The following is an 18,051-nucleotide window of genomic DNA, read 5'->3' as shown; positions in this document are numbered from 1 at the left end:
GAGAAAATAGGGTAAAATTATCTACGCAGCTGTGAGATGTTTTTGTTCGACCACTGTGACCTTCCTTCCACCTCTCACCACTGCTAAACCAAGCACTTGGACATGTAGATCCTGCCATTCCCGAATTCCAATACCACACTCAACAACTGTGCATAAAAACCATAGCTATGGGAAAGAATAGAGGTGAGCTGAGATAAGCTAAAGGAAGTTCCAAAGTGTCTTATAGCATTTCAGTAAGCACAGGAGCACAGGGTGGGGAGACAGGCTGAGTGAGAGGAAAAACATGGCGGGGTGATGAAGAGAAATAGAAGGATTTAGTGAGAGGTGATGGGACGATATTCAATAGCTTATAAGAAATTCGGCAACCTGTCCTCAGATACTGTTTGGGGTTCTGCCTGAACTTTTTAAAGAACTCCTACATGCAAGCAAGGGTTAGTATTCTGAAGCATGTAAATATATCATAATTTCCTTATTTAAAGTCCTATTTACTGATTGGCTTTTGCAGGGTTATTCTTCTGCACATGTACTTCTAAACTTCTGAAGTTGACCTTAAACGACCGAATGTACACAGAAGCCAAATCACCTTATTTGGGTGCTCCTCCTTGTCTGGCTGTTCCCGAAGTGTGCCCCGTGGGCGCAGAGGCTGGTTTTATTCTAACAAACATCAGCAGCTTGCATGCTGGCTGTACCTCTGCAAGGCTGGGCGCCCATGTGTTTAGAAGGCCCGGGTAGCATATGGGGTGTGTGAGCGGGAGGGGATGAAAATGTCCTCTCCATTCCACCTGGGAGACGCCCTGTGTTTGACGCCATCTCTCCCATAGCTACAATGGGCTTCAAAATGAGGATTAAGCAGCTTAGGGTAGACTCTGCGACCAGAATGGCAAACTATACCCCAACCAGGGAACCTGAAACCAGCTACTGCCCTGCCCATTTCTGGACAGCCATTAGCCACCCATCTTTAAAATTTGCTTTTGGTGGGCCATCTGGAACCACTTGAGTGAACTCTCACAGGAGGCTGCTGAGCTGCCCCGCCTGCTCACGGCTTGCTGACGCTCCTAGAGCTGTGCATGCCAGGGGCACCAGAGGTGCCTCAAGGCCCTTAGGGGACAGGGAGCAGGCCCACCCCTGCCACGGCCTCTCTTTGAATTGCTGGCTCTTTGTTGTGGCACCATGTGACAGCCCCAGTAACTGGGTCAAAGTGTAAGGCAGGACCTCAGCCGCAGAAGGGCCTCCAGGTGCACAGAGCTGGGCGCCACTCCAGGATTCTTGAGCATTGCTAGGGGCTCAAGACAGCTGTGCCTGGCCTGAGGAAGAGGAGTGGCACCACCTGGAGGGCCATCCTGCACAGGGGCTGGCCCACCTGAGCCCTGTGCCTCGGAGCGTCCCAGCTCTCCTATGCCGCACACCCTGCGGAGCCCGGCTGACCCTCCGGAGGTGGAGCCTGGAAAGGAAGCAGACGGCTGGGTGGTGGTGCTCCACGCCAGCTCCCCGTCAGAGAGGCTTTCTGAACATTCAGTGGCCGGGTCAGAGAGGGGGCGAGTGGGACTGGGGGAGGCGGTGGCATCTGTACATTCAAAAGGTTTCACGTGATTTCTGATTTTCAGCCGAGGTTAAGCATCACTGGCCTGAAGCACTGAAGGCAGCCCTTGGGCACCTGATATGCGAATCTGCATAGGCTGTCCTTACCGCCGAGCTAATACTCCTGCATCCTAAATACTCTTTAGAGTTACAGGTCTGGAGCAAGGGCACGCGCGCTGCTTCAGGGACCCACAGTGCCTCACGTGGCCTTGTTGTGATGGTGAAGATGCTGATGTAAGAAGAACAAGCACCGGCATGGTTCTTCCTGCAGCTGTGACTTCTTAACTTGGCTCTGGTTTAGCCTCTAGTTTTGTCCTTAAGTCTCATCCCAGGTCTTAGCAGAGGCAGGTATGCCTTGGGCTAATGGAACTTAGACGTTTCTTCCTCTTACGGGCTTTCAAAGGCCTGCTCTTTTTTTTTTTTTTTTAATATATTTTATTGATTTTTTACAGAGAAAGGGAGAGAGATAGAGAGTCAGAAACATCGATGAGAAAGAAACACCAATCAGCTGCCTCCTGCACACCCCCTACTGGGGATGTGCCCGCAACCAAGGTACATGCCCTTGACCAGAATCGAACCTGGGACCCTTGAGTCCACAGGCTGACGCTCTATCCACTGAGCCAAACCAGTCAGGGCCAAAGGCCTGCTCTTAATTTCACACTCAGATTGTACATTCATTTCTTAAAGAGCATTTCCCAAATTATATCAGGTTCAGGCCATGCCGCTGGACTGCCTCTGTGTCTCACAGGAATGTCATGGTAGGGACCTGAAATCTAATCCCAGCTCCTGGAAATTTTCCCCGTGTGCTGAGTGCCTCTCCCTTTTTTCTCTGTGCAGCCTCTGGTTCAGTGATGCATTGGAAATTCTTGATACTATTGAGCTCCAACTGAATACCCAATGTCCTGCTAATCGCAGCTACCCCGATGTCCCAGCAAGCCTCAAGCTCTGTATGTCCAAACTGAACTTCCTGCCCCTTCTCTCATAGCCATGCTTTGATTGGTCAAGAAGCCTGGCATCATTCTAGATTCCCCTTCTGCTCTGACTGCCACCCTCACCCACCATACACTTTGGTCAACCATATGTACTTCCTAAATATTTTCCTCCATTTTCCCTTATCTATACCATTACTGATAGCCAACCCCAAACCTTCACCGGTTCTGGCCTCCACCACTGATATACGGTCCTGCTTTGCAAGTCTTGTCCTGAGTTCCTTCCACCCACCTCCTCACAGCTGCCAGACGATGCTTCCATGACAATGAAAATCGGAAATGGCCACTCCCCTGCTTCAAATGCTGTGGCTCCCACGGCCTTGAAGACGAAATTCTCTTAGCAAAGCCTTCAGGGCGGTGGGAGCGGCCGTTGGGCCTCCTCTCACCCCTCATTCCAGCCCCAATGGTGCATTTCTTCCCCCTCATGCACCCAGTTCTCCTTCGTGTGCCTTCCTGAGCATGGGGCTCTCAGCCCGCACATCTCCCCAGCCCATCTGTCCATCTGCTAAACTTCTGTCCACCCTTTAGGACCCAGCCCCGCTGTGCAGCTTATGAAGATGTGTCTCTCCCCTGTAAGACCAGGAGAGACTCTGTCCTTTAATTCATCACCGACCCTCACATAGGCCTGTTATAGCACTGGTACCCGAGGCAATTGCCACACAGCCCTCTCCTGGCAGCCTGGGCAAGCTGAGGATATGACGTGTTTCTTGTTTATCTCAGCACCCTGCAGTCTGCTTGGCACAACAGGTATATAATGAACACTTAAAAATGAGTGAAGGAAAGAAGGAAGGAAGGAAAGAAGGAATCAGCATTGATCCTGATGGCTTGGTTGTACCTCACAGGCAGTAGAAGTTGAGAATCCCAACTCCTTCCTCAGAGGCTATAGAAGAATAGGTTATTTTAAGTAATAACTCAGTCTGAGTAGAGCCAATATCCTAAATAAGTATATTGACCTTTAAACATTTTTCAATGTTAAATGACCTGGACAAGCTCCACAAATGAGAGTAAATGCTCTTACTCAATGGCTGATTATTCACACCTCTGACTTCCTACTTCTTATCTTGAAACCTGTTTTAGAGTCTTAAGAGCCGCTGAATTTATCAGTTATAATTGATTGAGGCCTTGGAATGTGTCATACCCTGCTTTTTACATACATCACGTGTTATCTTGTTACATCTTCAGTCTTCATTAGTACCTCAATTAGAGAAACAAAGCAAACTTAAACATATTAATAACTTAAACTGAAAACGTATGGGTACTTGTTAACATGTCTTTCAAAATGCTGAGAGAGAGAGAGGGGGGGGGGCGCGGGGGGGGGGGGGAAATTCCACTGCTGGATTTTCATGAACTCGGCTATGGAACTGAAGTGTCCACATTGGCCTTGGCCTTCTACCAATGTGGGCAATGAAGAGCTGGATAGAGTGTAACCAGCATTTGGGTAAAGGATCTGCGAGCATTTATTCTTGGTTCTTGGAAAACAGAAAAACCACCATGCAGGTTGAAAAGAGAGGACTGTCAGTGTAAAAAGGAGGAGGGAGTGAAGACAAAACTTGAGGAGAAAAAGCACAGGCACTTACACGGGAAAGAGGCAGAGGGGAGCAGGAAGAAAGAGACAGAGTGACCAAGGAAAACAGAGAGGGAAAATAAGAACACAGGGTCCAATTCCTGTTTTACGGATCCAAGTGCAAACTAGAGAGTTTTGGGAGATAGCCACAAAATAATATGCTCTGAATAGCCAGGTGCCTACTGAATTGTTCCCATGACAGAATTCCTTCACATCATTTGCTCAGGATCTTTTCTTAGAACTTAACTGACTTCTGATGAATTGAGTGAAAATCCTCCCCAACACAGACCATTTCCCCCATCAATTATAAAGAGCTGGCTGAGAGTGGATGTAACAGGATAGGTGAGATACGCTCAGCTGTATAGTGTGCATTTCAATCCTGGGCGTGGCTAACAAAGTCTGGAGAGCAATCTGGAATGACATAATGGATCAATATTGCTTTCTCTCTCCTACAGCAAGTGTGGTTTTGAGACTTTTAATATGTATTTCAGGGTTTAAACTATATACCGGCCTCTCTCCATGATCTTCTGCCAGAGGATCTGAATGACAGCTCTTGCCTCAGAGATATTTTTCCCTTGTAATTTTTCAATTTGTTCTGGTCTGAAAAATGTGTGTCAATGAAAACAGAGAAAACTCAAGCACTGTGCCCCCTTCAAACATTCTGTTCTGTGTTTACAATGACTTTGCAGATCCCTCTCTGCTTTCCTTTCTTTTTGGCAGATGACCTGATTTCCCCCAGATTTCTGTTCACTTCTGACACGCCATAAAATATTTACCGGATTTGCAGGAATGCCTCTCATGCCTCTTTATTTTTCATCTCTTTTTGACCTACAATCTCTTCTTTTAGCTCCCTTACACACACACACACACACACACACACACACACACACACACACACACGCTTTGGGAAAATGCAGATTAGTTTCAAGATTCAAGAATGACCTTCCCCTCCTTTCCCGAAGGCAAAGCACCCCTGGAAATTAAGGAATAGGACAATCCCTCAGAGTCCTTTCGCCCATTTCCTCAGGGAGAGCTGAGCCAGCCTCACCTTAAATAATTATAACTGCTTACTTTCCTTATTGACGGGGAAAAAACACCATTTACCCAGGGAGCTCAGGCTGGATTTCTGCGCAGTAATTTGCACACACTCACAGGAGCAAGGGCGCGGTGAGCCCAGAGGCCCTCAGGCTGCGCGGCTTAACATATTTTACTCACTTCTCCGCTGTTCCTGTCTGTCTCACAAAAGCGAGCACGTACCTTCCGTGGCTTCACTTTGTCGTGGTAGTCATACTGGAAGATTCCTTTGTAGCTCAGTCCCAGCCACCACGGGATCCCCTGCTTGTCCTGGGACACCAACAGAAAATGCGTAAGTATGGGCCAGAGAAGATCAGCACAAACAGGAGACCTCCTGGTTCATCTCAAGACAAGGAAAAGTAAACTCCGTGAAGTGAACGGAGCCCATCTCTCCACACTTTACCTCAGCAGATGTGCCCAGTCATCAAATGATGCTCAGGGATAGAACAGGTGCCCTAGAAAGTGCTCTGGCCGGGGACCCAGCTCGGTTCCTACCCAGCAGCACAGCCCTGGTCCTTCCCCCTTTATGAGTGAGTAGCAGATGCCTTGTTCTTTTTTTTTTTTTAAATATATTTTATTGATTTTTTACAGAGAGGAAGAGAGAGGGATAGAGAGTTAGAAACATCGATGAGAGAGAAACATCGATCAGCTGCCTCTTACACACCCCCTACTGGGGATGTGCCCGCAACCAAGGTACATGCCCTTGACCGGAATCGAACCTGGGACCCTTGAGTCCGCAGCCCGACGCTCTATCCACTGAGCCAAACCGGTTTCGGCAGATGCCTTGTTCTTTGTTCTCCTGAGATGTTAGGGTTTCAGTGCTGGGCACCACAAGGGAAAACCTGAGATGCTGAGCATTCTAATAAAACGGCCTTCTGAGCAGAGAAAGTGTCATCAGCTCGGAGCTAGAAAGGTCCATGGGGACAGGGATGACCACTCCTCAAAAAATAATTTTAAAAAATTTTAGAGCAGGTTTAGGGTCGCAGTAAAATTGAAAGGAAGGTACAGAGATTTCCAGTCCACCCCCTGCCCCCACACATGCACAGTCTCCCCCACTATCAACATCCCCCCAGAGTGCTGCGTTTCTTACATGACACTCCACGTCACCCCAAGTCCACTACATTAGGGTTCCCTCTAAGGGCTGTACATTCCATGGGTTTGGACAAATGCATACCGACACGTATCCGCCATTACAATATCACAGAGTATTTCACTGTCCTAAAAATCCTCTGTGCTCCACTATTCGTCACTCCTCCACTCCCTCCCAGCTCCTGGCAACCAGTTTTGCCTTTCCCAGAATGTCATAGAGTTGGAATCATACAGGAGCTTTTAAAAAAACGTTTTTATTGATTTTTAGAGAGAGAGGAAGGGAGAGGGATAGAGAGATAGGAACATTGATGAGAGAGAAACATCATCAATCGGCTGCCTTCCGGACAGCTCCCACTGGGGATGGAGCTCACAACCCGGGCATGTGCCCTGACGGGAATCACACTGGCAACCTCTTGTTTCCTGTGTCGATGCTCAACCGCTGAACCACACCGGCCAGGCCATACAGTAGCTTTTTAGATGAGGTTCTTTCACTTAGTAACTTGTATTTAAGACTCCTCTAATTTTAAAGACAAATAAATTAAAGCAAAGGGTCAGTCCTGCTTTACTAAGGCCGCTCCCCTCCCCCCAGGAGGGCAAGGGTGAGGTGAGCAGGTGCTCTCCATGCAGCCCTGCTCAGCCTAAGAGGACAGCAGGGTGCCAGCAGGATTGTGTGGCTCGTGCTGTTGGACAAAGCAGCAAAACTGAAGCCTAGACGTTCTGAGGACTGAATTAGAAACACCAATTCCCTCTGTTTACTCCTTTAACAGAGACCTCTTGGCACCAGACTGTAAGCTGTAATTGTATATTCAAGTAGGATGACTGAGCTGTTAATTCAAGCTCCCAAATGCTGGGAGCTGACAGGGGGCCTATCAAGCAGCCTTTCCCCAGATTTGTCCTAATCGCCACATTGATGAATCACCTAATACACCCCATTGTAAATGTCTTGAAAACTCAAAATTGGCTCCATGGTTTTCAAATACCAAATACTTGTGAGGCAAGAGTTATTTCAAGGTGAGCATGAAGCTAAAGGGCAAAATAAATATATTTTGAATTTTTAGAAAAGTTTCAGGGTAAAAGATTTCTTTAAAAGTTTTTTAAAGCTACAAAACCCCGGTCTCTGCCTCTGCACTGCAATGGTTTCAGTGAGCAGGACAAGACCCAATGCTGCTGCAACGCTAGGTTGACTAGGTAGGGGTTGTCATCACACCACAGAATATGGCATCTGCGAAATCATGAGGCCACCAAACAGGGAGTCTTGCTACAGTGGTTTAGGCTTGTTGGATTCCTGTGTTCGTTTTCCAAGAAAGCAGGAGAGCATTTGCAGGAGAGCATTTGCTTACGCCTAGAGATTCCAAAATCCAAACCCACACGTGCATTTGGCACTGTGAAAGTCACAAGGCCTGCTTCTGGTTTTTAACACTGCAAAGGAGTGAGCACATTTCTGAAGCTTTATTGGAAGGCAGAAATCATAGCTGTCAGAGGCCACCTTTTTGTCAAGCTCCAGGGCTGGCGAAGAAATGGAACATGGGTGTAAGCAAGTAAAAGACTAGGTGAAGCCTTATCTCAAAGACTTCCAATCTACCCATTTCAATCCATCTTCATCGTTTAACAGTGCATCTCTATAGTCTTTCAAGATCTAGAAGATTTTTGTGGGGGTAGTTAGAGAAACAAATTTCTTAATCTCTATTTTAATTATAAGTGATGGAGATGAGATCAAACTAAGAACAAAAAGAGAATGTGGTCCAGGAATTCATGAGTTCCTGGTTCCCATTCTTGAAAGCAGCCCCCTGGCTACCTATCCCCAAAGACTATTTCCACAACAGAGAACGACAGTGTGCTTTCTGTGAAATGCCTCCTGTAAAGTCAGGAACTATTGCTGGATCCTTATGTTTCCTTTATGGTAACAAAGTGGAAATGGGCTCAGCCAGCACAGTGGATTTTGAGTCGCTTTTTATGTAAAACCCAATTGACTGCCCACTGACTTCAATGGCCACATTCCAGGGCATGGCCTTACACGGGGAAATCTCCTTAGAGAATTCACCTTTCTTTTGGGATCAGAGACAGCTCAAAAGGTTACATCACATTCCTCATGACATGCTACAGTTTAGGCTTGAGAAGGGCAGGGATGGTTGTGATGGTTCTATCAGTTCTGTGAATGAGATGAAGAGGGATTCAGAGCTTCCATTGGGCCCTGGCTGGGGGCTGAGTTGGTTGGAGCATTGCCCTATACACCAGAAGGTCACAGATTCAATTCCTGGTTGGAGCACATACCTAGATTGTGGGTTCGATCCCCAGTTGGGAGGGTGTAGGAGGCAACGGGTCGTTGTTTCCCCCCGCCCCCCCCCCCCCCCCCCGCTTTCTTCTTCCTAGAAATCCATGGAAGCATATCCTCAGGTGAGAATTAAAAAAAAAAAAGAGCTTCCATTTGTAGGAAGAACTATGGTAGTACATCAGGAAGAACTTAACCATTGCAGGCTTTAAGAGATCCTGAGCTGAGCTACTGGGTGGGATTAGAGTCCCTGCATATGCCTCAGAACTGGGCTCCACAAAGAGTGTTCCAACATCTGTTCCCATGATGAAAATGTACACATCCAACTACTCAATTCAGTTTTCAATAAACACTCAGTAAATCTATGTGCCAGGCACTACACTGGGTTCCAAGAATATATAACCAAATACAACACAGTGTTTGCCATCAAATGCCTGCACTTTACTGGACGATACAGGCAATTAAATGCATACCAAGGACATGCAAAGTGTGCAAGCTGTACAGGTGACACAAAGATGAATAAAACATGGTGCATGTTCTACTCTACAGAAATTAAAAATATAGTTGGGCAGAAACAAGAGAAAAGAAACTGGTAGAAGAGCATGAGGAGAGCATCAGATTGTCTGGTGAAAGTATCTTGAATTCAGAAGTGTTTTCTGCTCTTTTTCTCATCATAGAAAAGGACACATGGGTACACCATTATCTATTATTGCAAAGAAGGGGTCCCAATATGGGATATTATGAATAAAGTTAAAGAGAATTTAGAATGGGGTCCATGTCACATTGGACTTGCCATCACAATATTGTTCTTCATTCCATTTGTCAGCTGACAACCCCAGTCCACCTCTCAAGTTGTCTGCGTGGCGTTTGACCACCAAGAAAAACACTGTTGATTCCGCTTAACTTTCTGTTCTCTGCAATTCCATGTATTTAGATGGAATCTTCCTACTGAGAGGCTCTGAGACTCTTATCTTTCAGGGTCCTTCTGAGAATGAAAGGAGGTAGGGATCTGTCATACCCACTTTTCAAAAGTGAAGCTGAGTGTTGGAGAGTAACTGAATCCAGTCCTACTACCCTAGGGAAAAGTTGCTCTAATCCCCCTGAAGATGCAATCTTCCTGACCAAGTCTTCCCCAACCCCCACGTCCCCAAAAATCTTCAAGAAACTTTTTTTTAAATGAGAATTATTATTTTTTTTAATTTAGGACAGGCTTAACAACCATCACCAAATGAATTCACTTACCTTCACTGCATAATAGTGAACCCCGTAGGTTGGGAGAGACTCCACGATGCTCATGTAGCTGGGAAGACAAAACACACACACACACACACACACACACACACACACACACACACACACACGGTGGTTATTTGGCAGAATGCTATCATGTACATATTTGTGTGTGTGTGTGCATGATAAAGTTCTTGGAGTGATTATTTACTTGGAAACTAACTTGAATTATCCCCCTCCCCTGCCCCCGGAGATATGGCTTTCTGAGAAGAACTGAACACCCTGACATAACACAATCTCAGGAGCACTGGGGGGCACTTACTTCACAATTGCTTGACCTCTGGTCTGGCCATTCAGTTTCTTGTAGTGCTCAATCACTCGGTCCTCACTGAAAGTACAAGAAAAGGGTTCTGTTATCACACTCCCTGAGTCAACAGCTGAGCACCTGCCTAATGGAGATACTTCTTCTCAGCCCCAGAAGCTCCTGAGAAGCTCCAAGGAGCCAACAGCTCCTGGAAAAAGGATTTGTCCTGAAGTGGCATTTCCAAACTGATTTTAAAAGTCCATTTCCCCCTCAGAGGATTCTCACTGTCTTTATCTTGGACTTATCGTCACAGAATTAAGATTAACGCTCAGGTTTGGGGTCAGTTCTTTGCAAGACATGATTCCACGAGAGAAGAGGAAGAAGTGGAGAGCAGGCATCTCAGTTGGAAAGGGCAGGGGACAGGGGACAGGGGACAGGGGACGGGAAGAGGACTGAATGGCTGGACATCAGAGTGGATGCTCTGGCTGAACATCCTGGGGCCTCCTCCTCACTTTCGAATCCTGTCTACCCAGGGCCTCACAGGGGAGGGCAGAACACCAGAACCTCACCAGAACATCCACGCCTACCTCCCCTGCATCAGATGTCAAGGTGGAGGGGGAAAGTTTTGAAATTAGGGCCTAGTTAACACAAAGCATGAGGCCATGAGGGTCAGAAGGAACTCCCTTTTTATCTTCTGAACTCTTAATTCCCAAACAAGAAGAGATCAGCTCTTGCCTTGGGTGGTAATGGCTAGCCAAACACGTCTTTGACAGGGCGGAGGGCTGGAGGGGCCTCTCTGATAAGTGTCTCTGGGCCCAGCCAGGTGGGAGCTGTGGCTGCTCCCACTGTTGCCTTGAGAAGCACAGAGCTAACCTTGGGAGTCTCAGGGGAGGCGCATTCCACCTGCTAAGGAGTCAGGTCCAAAAGCCTGGGCCTTGTGACCTGGCATACGGCCTTGGAACCTTATGACGGACTGCGAGCCTAGGGATGGACCTTCAAGACCTCAGTGGTGGATCTTTATTATCTACTACTAACTTTTCCCAGAACTGATCTGAAGGCTTTCTCACCTCTTCTTTTCCAGCTAGACCATTTCAGGGGGTAACATGTTCTATATGTTCCTTACCTTCTACTTGGGGGTAATTTATTAACCTTCCAGTTACTATTTTTTTAAAATATATTTTATTAATTTTTTACAGAGAGGAAGGGAGAGGGATAGAGAGTTAGAAACATCGATGAGAGAGAAACATCAGCTGCCTCCTGCACACTCCCTACTGGGTATGTGCCTGCAACCAAGGTACATGCCCTTGACCGGAATCGAACCTGGGACCCTTCAGTCTACAGGCCGATGCTTTATCCACTGTGCCAAACCGGTTGGGGCATACTATTTTAATCTTTATGAAGATCTCTTCATTCTAGTGTTCTGAAATTTGGTGCATGTAAAGTGGTCTGACTCTTCACAAGAAAGCACCTTCATATACACCAGGAACTGTGGGCAGGGTCAGCTCCTACGAGGGTCCTTCCGGTAGCTGGAGAGCCGTTTCTGTGGTGCTGGGGCACCTTCTGTCCTCAAAGGGCAGATGCAGCCTATTTCTCCTCAGCGCCCACACACCATGGAGGTTCTGCATGGAGTGTGACCAAGCCCTCTCCTGACAGAATTCTCTAGAAGCATCCTCTTTGGGTAGATGCCAGCCTCAACAGACATGCAGAGGCGGGTCAGGACGTCTCAGGGTTGCCCTTCTGGATTCCTCCCCACCTGCCCATTGAATCCACGCTGCACTGGCATGTTTCCTACCACATGGTCTGGAATTTTGTGGGGTCCACTCCTAGATCCAGGGTCAAGCAAGTCCGTGTATATATGAGACTATTTCCTTCTTAGCTCTGAGAGAGAGGAGCCGACTGAGCTAGAGATGAAAATCCATATAGTGCTGCAGCTCCGAACACAATCGAGGCTCAGGGAAAACACCACTGAGCCAGAAACATTGTCAGGCAGCTGTTCTGCTGCTTATGGACTGAATGCCTGGCCATGGGTTCTCAACGTGCCTGACAGCTGCAGGGCCCTCCCCGGTCATCTTGCCCACCGTCTCTCCTGCTGTCTGAGACCATCTGTGAGGCCACAGTATCTCCCCTCCCCCTCCTCAGCTTCCCCACTCTTTTTGCCCCAGTTGAAACACTGTGGTCCCATGTGCCATACAGCTGATCTGGAACACATCCTGCCTCCAGCCCTGCTCTGGCTTCTCCTCCGGAAGTTACAGATGGCCCAACGGCTTTGCAGTGTCCCAACTACCCCAGACTGGTCCTAGGGACTCAAGGGAATAATTATCAGAGACCCTTCAGCCAGAGTAAACAGAATAGCAAGACACTATTTGGAGGACAAGGCAGTTCATATAGAGAAAAGACAAGGGACTGAAGCTGGCTGTGCCCTGGCCCTGGGCTGGGTCATGCCACTAAGTTAAAGCACCTCTGCAGACGAGGGGCCCAGGAGACACACGGGTGATGCAAAGGCAAATCAGGTGATAGAGACATGGTTCCCTGTCTAGGAGGAGCCATGGGCCTGCCATTGTCAGTGCCTCTGAAGCAAAGGAAGATGTCTCCGTCCTGTGTGCGTGGGCTAGCATTCACAAACTAGGCACTCGAGAGAATCCGGGTCAGGGACCTGATCCTGACTGGTTCTGTGGCCCTCAGCATATAATCCCAACTTTATGCCCCAGATGCCTCCCTGGAAGGGGAATCATGTGGAGTGAGAAGTCCCAGTTTGTTAAAGGCACGGGGAAAACTAGCAGAAAGATGACTGCACTGCTACTTAGTGTTATGATACACCTCTCGCTACTTTCTAAATTGTATTATGTAACATTTTCCTTTTTCCTTCAAGTACAGTCACATTAGGCTGGTAGGGTTCATCCCATTTCCCAGGTGGGGAATCGAGGCAGCAGAGGAGTAACTGGAGCTCCTCTCGATGCAGGGACTTGGCCGAGGCTCTAGACCCGCAGCTCTGCTCCCTGGGCAGATGCTTCCCCTCATGAGTGGGATGGGGCTCCCTATGGTTTATTTTGGCCCAAGCTTGTCCATCGCATCTGCGAAGGCCAGGGAGAGCAGGTGGGCCCCGAAGAACAACAAATGCACATCCTTCATTTCAGAATGATCAGGCAATTCAAAACTATGGGCAACTTGATTGAGACTGTGATGTGAGGCCTGATTGAAGGCCCTCTCCAGCTACAAAGGGTCACGGTTAAGCCTGCAGGTGAGGCATGACACTGAGGCAGAGTGGGAAAACGTCTAACATGCTTGGGAGGCTGGCTCTGCCTCCAGTCTACATTTACTAGAAGTATGAACAGCATGTATCCCTTTCCTGGTGTCTCTGCTTTTTAAAAATTGAAATAGGTAGGCTGGAATGTTAAAGCCAACCACAACCAGCCAACGGTAATGAAATATGGTGAAGCCCTATTGGTTTGTTGGTGTTTTTAAGCAATTCATCATCTGGATGGCCCATGCTACTGGCTTATTCGTTTATCACCTGGGCTGTGAAGCCTGAGGGCATGTCCCTCCCACTGTCCTGCATCCACAGGTGCACTGAGATGGTGGCTGGGTGCCTGTGGGTCTAAACGGGGACAGGAGAAGGAGGGGTGTTCTCAAAAGTCAGTTATAGATGTGGATGGAGAGGAAGATGTCCTACTGACCAAAGAGAACCTGTGAACAGGAAGGAAGGAGTCTGTGTGTCAGAGATAGAGATAGAGACACAGAGGGGTCGGGGAGAGACCTGTGTTGGAGGGGAGAGAGGAGTTCATAACTCTGAAATGAGCATGGGGTGTAAAACATGTTTGGAAACAAATGAATGAGGAGCTATCTGAGGGATGGATCAGGCTACAAGCAACTCTGATTCCCAAACAACCCACCAACATTACAGTCCCTGCCAGCAGTTCCCGTTCACATTGTTAATTAAACGCTTGTGTCTCTAGCTCCTTCACCACTGGTTTCCTGAAAAGAAACAGCTTGCGGGGGGGGGGGGGGGGGAGAGCAGATAAGGCCCAGGGGCCTATGGAATCGGGGAGAGGGCAATAGTGTTCCAGGAACACAGGAACAGGGATGCCATCAGCTGGAGTTCACAGGTGCAGATGGCCAGGCTGGAAGTTCGGAAGCTGACACATGCAACAGATTCCGTCTTTGAAATGATATAAAGCCACTAGTTATCCGTCTTTGTTACCGGAGGAAGAAAGGCAACAAAAGCATTCAGAGGGATGAAATCAGGGTGCCAGCCCACGCAGCTCTCTCAGTTCCAGCCCAGCTGCCCATCCCGGGGCCTCTGGGGGAGGAATGACTTGTACTGGCATTTACTCCCGTTGTGCCCTGTATGTCAGCACGTCCCACCCCGGCCCACCCCGCCCCGGCCGAGGAATCCCTTCAAGCCCCACTTGGCACTGGAAAAGCATCCAGACAAGATGCGCTGTGAGGAATCTGTAAACTTTACGAAGCACATCACAGAAGTGTTTGTAAGAGCCACGTTATAGTTTATCAGGATCGACTTGTTCTGGGATTTTAACTTTTGTTTTATAAAAGCAGTTCCGATGCTTTTTGGTAAGGAGTCAGAAGGAGGGCGGGGAAGCCGCACTGTGCTTTTCTAGGGACAGGGTCAGGGTCGCCCAGCAGAATTCAGCCCAGGACCCAGGAATGCAAGCCCAGCTCCACTGTGACCCAACCCCCAATCTGGGCACCTTTCAGACACCCGACTCACTCAGAGTCAGTAATTTCCGGCCTGACAGATGAACTACAGCTTAATGCTTCATGGCAGCTAACACAGGAGACATGAAACATTGTGGGGAAATGAAAGAATCAACCTCGCTCTTCTGTGAAGAAAAAAAACCCTGCAGCCCTCCCCCAACTCAAGCCCCCGCACATCCTGCCATCAAAGACGGGACTCCACAAGGAAACCCGAGCAGCACTTGAAAGGATCTCCAAGGAGGGGAAGCTTTCAACGTGAAACTCTAGATTTTCTTTTTTAAAAATGAAGGAAAATGGGGAAAGGAGAGATGTCACACATACTGCGTCATTTAAATAAATGCAGAAACTGCTTTCATGGAAACCCCAGCCACTTACTATACAACTGGGGCCCCGGGGGTGACCCTGCGTGGCCGGGAGGGGGCTCTGGTCGGGAGCCCCACACCCCCCAAGAAGGGCTGGCTCCTGGAGAAGACGCCTGGGCGCTGGGAGAGAAGCAGCTTACCAGTAGGCCAGGGAAGGGTGCTCCTTCAGGGCTTGGGTGGGAAGCGCGGGCAGCTTCTTCAGGTCGCTCCTCACCACTTCATTGCTACAAGACAGGGCGGAGACAGAGGGAAGGACAAGAAACTCACTCACCCTCCAGGGGCCACCGCACCAGGCCTCCCGGTGAGACCCCGCATCGGTTCCGTTTTAATGAAAAGTGGTGGGAGGAAGGGGTGCTCTCCTTTTATTTATTTACTTACTTACTTACTAACTTACTAGCGACGAAAAGGCACACTCAACATGCAGAGCCCAGAGCTCACAGGTGGCTGTGGTTCCTTCCCAAACCCTGCACCCAGACCGAGGCCCTGGGTAGCCCGAATCTAGGAGAAGGGTTACCAGTGTGCCTGTCTGGTTTGGGGCACTGCCCTGGGCTCCCGAGGCTCCGAGGAGGGGCCACCTGGCGGCTTCTTCCAGGAGAGTTACTCCTTCACTAACACACATACTATTTTCTTTGCTAGGACTGACCACACGTTGGAACCTGTTTTCTGGAAGATGACAAATAACTTAGAAACGGAAATTACTCTGGAAGTGTGAAGTAGACTATCTGGTATGAGGAGGAGGTCAGGCACCAGAAACTCTTTCTCCCACAGACTCCCGTGTTCTCAGGTACGGACGATACATTAACCGCTCCTCGTGTAACCAGCACACTTCAAATGCTCGGCTCCCCTCTGGACAGATTTCTGGGTGTTTGCGCCCACTTTACCTCCAGAGGCAATTAGTGGCACCCACCTGGGGAGGTTCTGTTTCCCTATACTGTCCACCAAGGCCACTCAGATCTCACCCTGTGGAGTCCTGCCTTGGACCACAGTCTAGCAGATTCCATGCTGCTCACCCCAAACAAGGCAAACACTGGCCACAGGGACCTTGGGCAGTAACATCTAACAAGCAGTGAGCTAGCAGCTCAATAAGGAAATACAAAGGAAGAAAGGAAAGAAGGAAGGAAGGAAGGAAGGAAGGAAGGAAGGAAGGAAGGAAGGAAGGAAGGAAGGAAGGAAGGAAGGAAGGAAGAAAGGAAGGAAGACTACAGTCATAGATGGGAGCTCCTGAGGCATATGGACAACACCCCCCCCTCCCCAAAGCCCACTTGGCTAACTGGAGGACGTGCCCTCCCGAGTCCCTGCCCGGCTGGGAATGCTGCCCACAGCAATGGAACAGCAGCTGCCCTTCTGATAGCAAGTGGCACTGGGCAAAACCATTCCAATGCTTTCAGTGCATGTATGTGGTGACAAAGAAACACATGTATGGTGGGTGTTGACATTATAGCTGTTCCCAGAAAGGGCATTTTTCAGGTGGACTAAGAAACAGTGGTAGTGGGTGTTTGCAAATTCTGGCTTTGAACAAGCACCCAGAAGGAAAAGCTGAACTTGTTATTGAGTTCATAAACCCAAGTACTGGAACTGTTATCATCTAAGGGGGAAGGCAAGAATTTGTCAATTAATAACCAACAACCTGGAGGCATTTCTGGATCCCCTGCTATGTGGAAGGTATGCTAAGGGTACAAAGAAACAAGCAAACAAAACAAAAACCCCACTGAGCCAAAGTCCTCAGCTAAAAGGGGCTCACAATTTAGTGTGGGCGGCCAGAGGTAGGAATGGGAAGGTAACTGACAATATGAGCAGTGTTTGATCATGTAGATTCAAACAAAATTTAAAAGTTCAGAAGAAAGAAGGAGCCCCCATGGACTCTGGTGTAGGAACAGGCTTTGGAGCAGGGCCTGCAGGGGGAAAAGGGGTGGACTGTCACGGATCTCCTCAATGGAACACAGCGGAGCACCGAGGCCATGTAATCTGAACCGAAGAGATCAATTAGAGTGGATAGTACATAAGAGGGAATGAAGGTAAATAAAGGAAAGATTAGGCACAAGTCTTTTTAGGCCCTGCACTGCCAGGCTGATGGGATTCAAACTGATCCAGTAGACAATGTCAGTCACTGGAGGTTTCAAACAGGTAAGCTCTGGGGTCAGGAAAATTCAACTCCCAAGAGGGTTTGGAATTGTTACTCATACGCTGTTAAGGCATAGTTAGAGCAAATATTCAGTTCACCAAACACTCGAGAGCCCACGAGGATGGATTTCTGGATTTTCTCTCCCCTATTTTGCTCCTCTGAGCAAGGGGAGTGGAGTCACTGATTCGTCAGTGCCTAGCATGGCGCCTTAAATGTCTATCAAAAGGCACTTTTTAGGGATGAACTTTTACTGGATGAAACTGACCAGAGAAAGGCAATGAAGCTGAAGTTTGAGCTTGGCGTTACTCACACTCATCACGTCCACAGTTTATTTGGGGAAGGAAGGAGTTGAAGGAAGAAGGGATTGTCTTACCACCAAATACTAGTTTGTTGGCAAACAAATTTCCCTGATGACAGGCCCAGGTTTGACTTCCTCACTGGAGCCTGCCGTGGACTCTCAGGCTTTCCCCCGGGGCGAGGTTACACAGACAAATACAACAAGAAATCACTAAGGCATGAAGCCCGTCCAAATCCATTACGTTCTGGAAGGGATCCATGGCTCTTAAGCCTTCCCCAAGGACGTCGATGTAGAAATGTTCTATTTGCCTTTCTGCTGTCTGTAAACATCTGGAGTAACTGAGAGGTGGCCAGTCCTGTCAGTGAGCTGGCCAGACTCTGTGGCCGCAGTACAGAAAGCTGCCTTAGCGGAAGACTGGTCACTCTATCTCCAGAGACATGAGAAGCTAAATCCTAACAA

The 18,051-nt window shown here is 48.4% G+C and overlaps 1 protein-coding gene across 3 annotated transcripts in view; it reads right to left on the bottom strand.

Moving 5' to 3' along the window:
- The window catches only part of FRMD4A (FERM domain containing 4A), a 341,454-nt gene that overhangs the window by 100,474 nt on the left and 222,929 nt on the right, over positions 1-18,051 (bottom strand). For all 3 annotated transcript variants that reach the window (XM_079778679.1, XM_079778678.1, XM_079778680.1), the window contains exons 8-11: positions 15,313-15,396; positions 10,116-10,181; positions 9,806-9,863; positions 5,389-5,475 (exon numbers count right to left, since the gene is read on the bottom strand). In XM_079778679.1, coding sequence (XP_079634805.1) covers positions 5,389-5,475; positions 9,806-9,863; positions 10,116-10,181; positions 15,313-15,396 — 295 coding nt within the window. The remainder of the gene's footprint in view (positions 1-5,388; positions 5,476-9,805; positions 9,864-10,115; positions 10,182-15,312; positions 15,397-18,051) is intronic.

This window comes from Cnephaeus nilssonii, assembly GCF_951640355.1.
Source record: "Cnephaeus nilssonii genome assembly, chromosome: 1".
Classification (NCBI taxonomy): Eukaryota; Metazoa; Chordata; class Mammalia; order Chiroptera; family Vespertilionidae; genus Cnephaeus; species Cnephaeus nilssonii.
Note: the sequence above shows the minus strand (reverse complement) of the source record. Positions and strands in the feature narration are given on the sequence as shown.